The sequence below is a fragment of the Carcharodon carcharias genome, chromosome 3 (assembly GCF_017639515.1).
Source record: "Carcharodon carcharias isolate sCarCar2 chromosome 3, sCarCar2.pri, whole genome shotgun sequence".
In the NCBI taxonomy this organism is placed as follows: domain Eukaryota; kingdom Metazoa; phylum Chordata; class Chondrichthyes; order Lamniformes; family Lamnidae; genus Carcharodon; species Carcharodon carcharias.
In genome coordinates, this window is record NC_054469.1 from 32,324,517 (window position 1) to 32,335,040 (window position 10,524).

The 10,524-nt window shown below is 40.1% G+C and overlaps 1 protein-coding gene across 3 annotated transcripts in view; it reads left to right on the forward strand.

The window, feature by feature from the left end:
• Positions 1–10,129, forward strand: part of rbm33a (RNA binding motif protein 33a) — a 209,057-nt gene extending 198,928 nt beyond the window's left edge. For 2 of the 3 annotated variants that reach the window (XM_041184119.1, XM_041184122.1), the window contains one exon: positions 5,728–10,128. In XM_041184119.1, the coding sequence (XP_041040053.1) occupies positions 5,728–5,779 (52 nt within the window). In that variant the 3' untranslated portion in view covers positions 5,780–10,128. Of the gene's footprint in view, positions 1–5,727 lie in introns of all 3 variants that reach the window. The other variant, XM_041184121.1, reaches the window with a different exon arrangement.
• Positions 10,130–10,524: the final 395 nt, after the last annotated feature.

A 10,524-nucleotide genomic window follows, 5' to 3' on the forward strand; every position in this document is an offset into this window, starting at 1 on the left:
GATATTCTGTCTTGCCTCAAGCCTGTGGGACTCTGTTGAACATACCTCCATGCCCACCATCACAAATTGACACTGCCTTGGCCTACCAAGTAGCCACTTGCATCTACCCTAGCTAGCCATTGAGGTGTTAAGTAACCCAACCGTTAAAATTCTCCAGGCCCCTCGAGAGCACTGGGCAAGAAACTTGTCAATTTTTCCAACCACCTTTTCGCATGAGTTAAAAACAGCACTTGTTTGAAAATTTTATTATCTCTAGACTTGACTTCTCTAAAATGCTCATAGCTGACGTCACAAACTTGAATTCGACTAGACTTCTGCTGCCATCCTCCATCCCGTACATCACTACAGTCACTCATCCCCTCATTTCTTACTGAAACTTCATTGCTCCTCATATTCATTCGAAAATCTTTCCATAACTTTGCTTCATCACATCATGATACTTTCCCCACTTAAACCACCCTATAATAACCATAAGACATAGGAGCAGAAATTAGGCCATTTGTCCTGCCGAGTCTGCTCCGCCGTTCAATCATGGCTGATAAATTTCTCAACCTCATTCTCCTGCCTTCTCCCTGTAACCTTTGATCCCCTTACCAATCAAGAACCTATCTATCTCGGTCTTAAATACACTCAATGACCTGGCCTCCACAGCCTTCTGTGGCAATGAATTCCATAGATTCACCACTCTCTAAAGAAGTTTCTCCTCATCTCTGTTCTAAAAGGTCTTCCCTTTACTCTGAGGCTGTGCCCTCGGGCCTAGTCTCTCCTACTAATGGAAACATCTTCCCCACGTCCACTCTATCCAGGCCTTTCAGTATTCTGTAAGTTTCAGTCAGATCCCCCCTCATCCTTCTAAACTCCATCGAATATAGACCCAGAGTCCTCAGACGTTCCTCGTATGTTAAGCCTTTCATTCCTGGGATCATTCTCGTGAACCTCCTCTGGACCCTCTCCAGGGCTAGCACATCCTTCCTGAGATACGGGGCCCAAAATTGCTCACAATATTCTAAATGTGGTCTGACCAGAGCCTTATAAAGCCTCAGCAGCACATCCCTGCTTTTATATTCTAGTCCTCATGTGAAAGGGCAATAGTGTTAGAGAAATTTGTTAGAGTTCTTTGAGGCTCTAACAAATGGGGGATTTCCAAAAGGCTTTTGGTAAGGTGCTACATAAAAGGTTGCTGTACAAGGTAAGAGCTCATGTTGGAGGTGATATATTAGCATGAATAGACGATCGGCATACAGGAAACAGAATCAGAAACAGAAAATGCTGGGAAAATTCAGCAGGTCTAACAGCAACTGTGGAGAGAAAGACAGAGTTAACGTTTTGAGTCCACATGACTTCTTCAGAGCTAAAGAAAAGTGAAATGTGATGAAATTTATACTTTTAAGGGGGTGAAGCAGGTGAAGCTGGATAGAAGGCCAGCAATAGATGGAGGCAAAGGAGAGATTGGCAAAGATGTCATGAAGAAAAGGACGAAGGGTTGTTAATGGTAGTGGTACTAGCTAAAGGAAGTGCTGATGGTGGCATTAAGGTCAGAAAGCAGAATGTGGTAATAGCAGGACAAGGGTAAGCACTTTGGAAAGAACAACTTGAACAAGTGACAGACGGCCCTAGTGAGGGTGGGGTGGGGGCAGGGGACGGTGGTGGGAAAAAAGTTCGAAAATAGGATAAAAAGTGGGGATAAAACAATGAATAAAAATGAAAAAAAGTGGATAAAATAATTTAAAAACAAAAATTAATATTGATAAAAGAGATAAAAAGGGGTGAGGATGGAGGAGAGGGTTCATGGTCTGAAGTTGTTGAACTCGATATTAAATCTGGAAGGCTGTAAAGTGCCTAATCGGAAGGTGCTGTTCCTCCGGTTTGTGTTGGGCTTCACTGGAACATTGCAGCAGACCAAGGATGGACATGTGGGCATGAGAGCAGGATGGTGTGTTGAAATGGCTAGCGACAGGAAGGTCTGGGTCATGCTTGTGGACAGACAGAACACCTTAGGTCTGTCCGCAGACATTTGGCCGAAGGAGTATCATATTGGAAAACGTGAGGTGGTGCACTTCAGCTGGAGGGTTAGAAAAGCAGAATATTATTTTAATGGAGAGGGACTGCAGCATGCTGCAATACAGAGGGATCCGAATGTCCTCATATGCATGCAGGATAGCAAGTAATTAGGAAGATAAATGGAATGTTGCCCTTTATTGTAAGAGGGATGTACTATAAAGGCAGGAAGTCTTGCAACAACAGTATTTGGCAATGGTGAGACTGCATCTAGAGCACTATGTACATTTTGGTCTCCTTACTTATGGATGGATATACTTGCATTGGAAGCTGTTCAGAGAAAGTTAATCAGAGTGATACCTGGGATGAAGGGGTTCACAGAATCACAATGCAGAAGAGGCCCTTCGGCCCATCAAGTCTGCACTGACACATGAGAAACACCTGACCTACCTACCTACCTAATCCCATTTACCAGCACTTGGCCCATAGCCTTGAATGTTATGACGTGCCAAGTGCTCATCCAGGTACTTTTTAAAGGATGTGAGGTTACCTGCCTCCACCACCCTCCCAGGCAGTGCATTCCAGACCGTCACCACCCTCTGGGTAAAAGGTTTTTCCTCACATCCCCCCCTAAACCTCCTGCCCCTCACCTTGAACTTATGCCCCCTCGTGACTGACCCTTCAACTAAGGGGAACAGCTGTTACCTATCCACCCTGTCCATGCCCCTCATAATCTTGTACATATCGATCACGTCGCCCCTCAGTTTTCTCTGCTCCAATGAAAACAACCCAAGTCTATCCAACCTCTCTTCATAACTTAAATATTTCATCCCAGGCAACATCCTGGTGCATCTCCTCTGCATCCCCTCCAGTGCAATCACATCTTTCCTATAATGTGGTGACCAGAACTGCACACAGTACTCCAGCTGTGTCCTCACCAAGGTTCTATACAACTCCAACATGACCTCCCTACTTTTGTAATCTATGCCTTGATTGATAAAGGCAAGTGTCCCATATGCCTTTTTCACCACCCCACTAACCTGCCCCCCTGCCTTAAGAGATCTATGGACACACACGCCAAGGTCCCTTTGTTCCCCATAACTTCCTAGTGCCATGCCATTCATTGAATACTTCCTTGTCAAATGACTTCTTCCAAAGTGTATCACCTCACGCTTTTCAGGGTTAAATTCCATCTGCCACTTATCTGCCCATTTGACCATCCCATCTATATCTTCCTGTAGCCCAAGACACTCAACCTTACTGTTAACCACCCGGCCAATCTTTGTGTCGTCCGCAAACTTAGTAATCCTATCCCCTACATGGTCAGCTATGTTGTTTATATAAATGACAAATAATAGGGGACCGAGCACAGATCCCTGTGATACGCCACTGGATACAGGCTTCCAGTCACTAAAGCATTCTTCTGTCATCACCCTCTGCCTCCTACAACTAAGCCAATTTTGAATCCACCTTATCAAATTACCCTGTATCCCATGCGCCTTTGCCTTCTTTATAAGTCTCCCATGTGGGACCTTGTCAAAGGCTTTGCTGAAATCAATATAAACTACATCAACTGCACTACCCTCATCTACACACCTGGTCACCTCCTCAAAAAATTCAATTAAATTTGTTAGGCATGACCTCCCTCTGACAAAGCCATGCTGACTATCCCTGATCAAACCTTGCCTCGCCAAGTGGAGATAGATACTCCTTCAGAAATTTCTCCAATTGTTTCCCTACCACTGACGTGAGACTCACTGGCCTGCAGTTCCCTGGCTTGTCTCTACAACCCTTCTTAAATAGCGGAACCTATTTATTTTTATAGGCTGTTCTGCAGTCCTCTGGCACCTCCCCTGTGGCCAGAGAGGAATTAAAAATTTGGGTCAGAGCCCCTGCGATCTCCTCCCTTGCCTCCCTCAGCAGTCTGGGACACAAATCATCCGGACCTGGAGATTTGTCCACTTTTAAGCCTGCCAACACCTCCAATACCTCGTCACTCCCTATATCAATTTGCTTAAGAACCTCGCAGTTTCTCTCCCCGTGTTCGATTCCTTCATCCTTATTCTCTTGGGTGAAGATGGATGTGAAGTATTCATTCAACACTCTAGCAATGTCCTGTGGCTCCACCCATAGATTGCCCCCTTGGTCGCTTATGGGCCCTACTCTTTCCCTGGTTATCCTTTTCCCATTGATATACTTCTCGAATACCTTGGGATTTTTCCTACTTTTACCAGCCAGAGCTTTCTCATATCCTTCCTTTGCTCTCCTAATTGCTTTCTTAAGCTCCACCCTGCACTGTCTGTACTCCACTAATGCCTCTGCTGATTTGCTTCCCTTGTGCCTGCTAAAAGCCCCTCTTTTCCTTCTCATCGTAACCTGAATATCTCTGGTCATCCATGGTTCTCTGGGCCTGTTACACCTTCCTATCACCTTAGAGGGAACATGTTGAGCCTGTACCCTCCCAATTTCCTTTTTGAACATCCCCCACTGTTTCTCTGTAAATTTCCCCACAAGTAACCGTTCCCAGTCTACCTTGGCCAGATCCTGCCTTATTTTACTAAAATCCACTCTCCCCCAATCCAAAACATTTTTTTGCAACTTTTCGATTTCTTTGTCCATAACAAGCTTAACCTGTACCATGTTGTGGTCGCTATCACTAAAATGCTCGCCCACCACCACCTGTCCAGCTTCATTCCCCAGAATTAGGTCCAGCAATGCACCGTCCCTTGTTGGACCCTCTACATATTGACCTAAAAAGTTCTCCTGTTGTCTTCTGAGGAACAGTTGAGCAGTTTGGGCATATACTCATTGGAGTTTAGAAGAAGGAGAGGTGATTTTATTGAAACATAAAAATCTGAGGGGGCTTTGCAGGAAAAATGCTGAGGGGATGTTTCCAATCTAAAACAATGAGGCACAATTTTAACAGAAGGTGTCTCCCATTTAAGATGGAAATGAGGAGGAATTTTTTTTGAGGGCGTTAGTCTTTGGAATTCTCTTCTCCTGAGAGCAGTGGCGGCTGGGTCATTGAATATATTGAATGCTCAGTTAGTCAGATTTCTGATCTACAAGGGAGTCAATAGTTAGGGGGGCAGTCAGGAAAGTGGAGTTAAGGCCACAATCAGATCAACCATGACCTTATTGAATGATGGAGCAGGATTGAAGGGCTGAATGAGCTATTTGTTTCTTATAGCCTGATGAACATTACATTACATCACAAAGGTACTTCCTTGGTAATAAAGTCCTTTACAGTACCCTGAGATTATATCAATACAAATTTGTTCTTTTTCAGTTAGTACAACTGTGTACAATCCCTGCCTCTGTTCTGTCATTAGCCGCAGAGCTATCAGTTATCATTCCCCTGCACAATGTCTCCCAAACTCCTCATATCACCACGTAATTTCTGAAGGTGGGGAAGATAACGTGAAACTTAGTCATGATATGTTTGTCACCTCGAACTTCCCAATTCTTCAGTGTCTGACCCACCCCTTTGTGAATCAGCTTGGAATCTTTTGCTATGTTAAAGGTACAACATAACTAAGGCATTAAACCCCATAATGTGGAAATACCTGGGCTTTTATCTGTCATTTCATCCTCAAACCATAATGTTAAAAAATAATCCTAAATGATCAGTAGTAGTATTTACACTTGTTGATTGTTGATACTAATTTTACTTGCTTTTTTCTAACCCTGGAAACCTTTTGCGTTGCTTTTTCCTTGCACATTTTGCAGGCACATGATAGATCTGTCTCATATCAATGTGGCACTGATCATGGATGAATGATTATTCATTGATTGAAAATAAAGCTTCATTCTAGTGCAGAAGTTCAGATCAAGTGAAATGAAGATATGAAATGGCAGAACTATCATATGGTGATCAATTTCTAGCCAGTGCATACGCCGTTAAATTGGTGAAACCAAAGGAGTTGGCCCAGGTCCAGTGTGGGATGAAGGATGTGATGCCACTGAAGAAGACTATTTGTACTCTTGTTTCTACATGTTTATTGTTTGTTATCACCAAATGGAACAAAGTCTTTGGCAAAAACACCTCTGTGGATTCAAAATACCACAAAAGAATGACTTAACTGTGAACGGTGACTGAAGTAGGCACTGTAGAAGTAGAACAGCTGCTTATCAAACATAATAGAGGACTTAAATGGTGAATAACACTAGATAATGGTTGCAGCAGACTTCCTTCTTTGCAGGTTTATATTTAGGTGCTAAATATAGGCCCCTTTTAAACTATTTTGTATCTATAGCATGGCGAGCTTCAAAATAGTGCATCATTTTGCCCTTCTAAAGTAAGAATTAGCTGAAAGGAACTCAGAATTGCATTGAGAAATGCATGCTGATGACTTTGAATTTCAAATGCAAATTAGCCCATTGTTTTAAATCTCTTTTGAAAGATGCTTAACCACAAGATTTATAATGCTGGAAAAAAACTTAAAGGCAGTGTATTGGATGGGGGGAGGGGGGCGTGCCTGTTGTAGATTGGGATTTTATTTCTGTTTTCTAGCAAAAGCATCACTGAGAAAAAGTTGAAAATAATACCAGTCTGTTCTGTCAGTAAGATGCACATTGTTAATTTTAATGAAAGGCATCATTTGAAGGAAAAATAAATTGAAATGAAAAATGAGAGACTACAAAAACATTTTCCAAGCCCTTCTGATTGTTCAAGCAATGAAACATCAAAAATTATTTAACTTAAAAGATAAAATGTGAAGATTTTCAACCTATTCTAGGCAAAATGATCTTGAAGGCTGAACCTTGTGTTAAATACCCAAAATACCTGATTATCTGGAAAACAGCTATTTATGTTATGTGAGTGGTAGACAATGGTGAGAACTAGTTTAGTGCTACAGTTTGAAGATAGATTCAAACACAGACATTATGTGAGGCATGCCAGAGTAGTGGCAGAATGAGAGTCATGTTACTTTACTACATGTTAAACTGTAGTTGGTTTGCTCCACAATATAGGCCATGAGATTGTGTGTGAACTAAGAACTAGTTCTAGACTTTCTGCAGTATTTTGAATATTTTGTCCACGGTTGTACCATAGAGTATTCATTACTGTGGTGGTAGTAATCTATTACTTAATGCGAAACCTTTCATTTTGTATTAAAGCATTATAAGGTCTGCTCAGTTCCAACAGACGTTGACATACATTAAACCCCAGAATCAGGTTTTCATTTCACCTGTCTGCTGGTTAGTGATCTTTTTTAAACCATCATATCTGCTGAATTCCAGCCATCTGAAAAAACAAATGTTTCACTGCCACAGGCGATGACTCCTGACTTGCTCAGTTTCACGTCTTGGATCTGCTGGTGGAATTATCCAACCACCAGACTGCCAAAACAGATGGCCTCTGCTTCTTGCTGATGACAATGAAAAGTGAAAGACCTTCAGAAATGCAGTTGTTTCTCAAGGCATTTTTTGGTTGAGGCTTGTGGGGGAAGAAGAGATTGGTTTTAGGTTTTTTTTAAGTGTGTGCTGCATAGGCACCTCCAAGTCTGTATTTCAGAACACATTTTATCAAGTATCTTTGTACAAAGAGGAGTAATTTTCTTCCTATTCAGAAGATTGAGAATTAATACTTTGAGTTGCAGTATTCGGCTAGTTGTGTCACCTGTATCTCAATCACCCTGTGCAGAAGGAAATTGTGCAATTAAGTCAGCTTTTGTTTGACCTAGTCAGCATTCAGATTAATATTTAACTTAAGTACAGCTGTAGAAACTGTCATAGCAGATTTTTTAGTCCAAGGGGCTTTGATATCTGACTTACTATGTGGTGGAAAAATATATGGGTGTTTATTAAGATTTTAATGTGAGTTTGCCCTGTGCAACCCCACTTAATGAAACTACCCAACTATTATAGGAGAGCAGAATGTTTCAGATTCATTCGGAGATTTGTCAGATATTGCAGCTCATTGAGGATTTTTAATTTGCTTTCATAAAATAGTACATTAACTGCATATTCTGTTAATGTTGATTTGTGGTTGTAAAATACAGTTTCTTACACTAAACATTGGAGCATTATCACTGACAATGCAGACCTACAAAAAAGATTAAGCAGTAGGAAATTTCCAGCAATAGGTGAGGATTGTAGAGCTAGGAATAAATCGAACTTAAGTGTAAGCTGTCTTTTTTGTATTAGATGCTGAATCCTGAGTTGGCGCAAGGATTGAAAGTATCATGCAGATTTTCATTTTCGTTTTATCTGGCCCGCCACAGACTAAAGAAGTAGAATCTTGACTGGGCATAATGGAGCAGTTTATGCCAGTTCTTGCTGGATGAGGAACAATTCAATCATGATCACATAGATGGATTGAAATGTATTACAAATGCTAAGGGTTGTTGGCCTTGATTTTTTTTTCTCATTTATTTGTTTGTGTGATGCTGTGTGCATAAAATTCATGAGTCAGGCATTTTGGTTCCCTTTGATGTTTACATTTCTAACATCTTCAATTTGGAAAACCAAATGGGTTACAACTCATGCATATTCCCACCAACAATATATATATATTATATATATGTATTATATATTATATATTTGTATTATATATATTATATATATATATGGCTAGTATATAATATATATATTATAAATATATATATTATATAAAATATTATTTGCATTACTGAAGCAGCAACTTGCATTGCTGAAGTCTTTTGAGACAGGAGTGTTTACCAGTTTATATAGCAGTCATTTATGAATGGCAATGGCCATGTTGACAGAGGGAATAGATGGTGGGTTAGGATATGTCATATTAAGGACATAAGTATGGTAAAACTGTAGGTGTATAGGGGAAGATGTGCTGCAACCATCATCAGAGTTGTTCGCTGCACATTAGTTGGTTTCACTTAAAATGAAAAGAAACATTTGTATGGCAGCATGTAAGTAGAGCAAAATGCTTTCAAGTCATCATCTGTGATGTTCATCTACTTTTTAGACGTTGTGCATTAGCTAATAATTTCTGAAGTTGACTGTTTTTTCCATGTATTTTATTTCAAAGTTTATTGGATGAAATGACTATTGACCTGAAACAAGACATCCTGTGTATTAATACATTTTTATAAAGATCACAGTTCTTCCATATGTACTTTCTCCTGTTTATTTACATGGGTCTTCTTACTCAGGGGTGATACTTTGCAAACTCCTCCGTGTGTATGTGGAGCCAAATTTTTTTGAATCCTTCATGCAGTAAAGTCCTTGTGTGAGTAGTGGGATGCACAGTAGTTTAAACACAAATTTGACTATGTTAAAGTCGAGTTATAATATAGAGCAATTTGAATTAAATTGGATAACTTTATTTTCTGGAGGTTTCTAGGCATTTTGTTTGCATTATGTAGCTTCCAAATTGGTTGCCCTATACATTGTAGAAAGTATAACTTTGTATTTGTCAATGATGAGTCCGAAACACGTCTTACTAGTTTAAAGGGATGCATCTTTGTAGAGAGACTACTTATGATGTATTCAGTTGCCCAGTTTTACGTCTCCTACATACAGTATTCTAAAATTAGTGGTTGTCTTGAGGTGCTAGGGATAACCTACATTTTATGACCGTTGAAGCGGTAAACTAATGCCACAGAACTACTGGCTTTTGTGATGTGCTCTAGGAAACATTGAGTCATGCTGTTTCTTTACTGATGGGGACCGTGGTTTCATATTCTAAACTATGTCAGCTGAGTTCTGATGCCAATTTTAAAATGTAGACCACAGTTCCTGCTAGTTTTGAGAACTCATAACTTGATGGTTCATGAAACATGCTCTCAGCCAATTTTCACTCCAACATCTGCTTGCTACTACTGCACTTAAAATGTTTGACACGTTGTGGACCACCCATTTTATGCAAAAGTTAGTCAGGGAGAAATTTTAAAATGCTGTATGTAGAAAACGTGATAAGACCTCTTACCAATGCTCCCCTACCCCTCCCCTCAAAAAGCATGTTCCCATTTAATTGTACTTTTTCTTTGATTTAATACCAAGAAGTATTATAAATAGTTGCAGGTTAACAGCTGTGAAAGGAAAATTTATTCATTCCTACGTTATTTATTTTAAAACATGTTCAATTTACTGTTTAATAGATAATATGACTGGACGTATTTGGTTGAAATTTTGGAGCAATCTTAAGTGGGTTCTTGAAAGGCACTAGTGAAAATACCAACTATTAAAAGAAGATTCTCACTAAACTTTGTACTGTAATTGTCATGTTTCCGCCCCCCCACCCCCCCATTCCAAATCTGCTACACAAAACTTGAAAGGGTAGAAAATAAACTAGTTAGACTTCTTAGGTAAGATGAAAATCCTGTAGTACTGCATATGAATAATGTTGCCTTTTTTGTGGAAATTCAAACTGGCATTGCCCTGATTGAAGAGTTAAAATGTAAAAGTGTGACGGAACAGGAGTAGCCATGTACCCCCTTTAGTTTAATACCCTGTAATGTCTTTGCCTGTCAGCAAGGGTGAGAGTATTGGGCTTTTGATTAGATTGTTTAGATTTGAATATCTTGTCAAATAGTTAGAATTTTT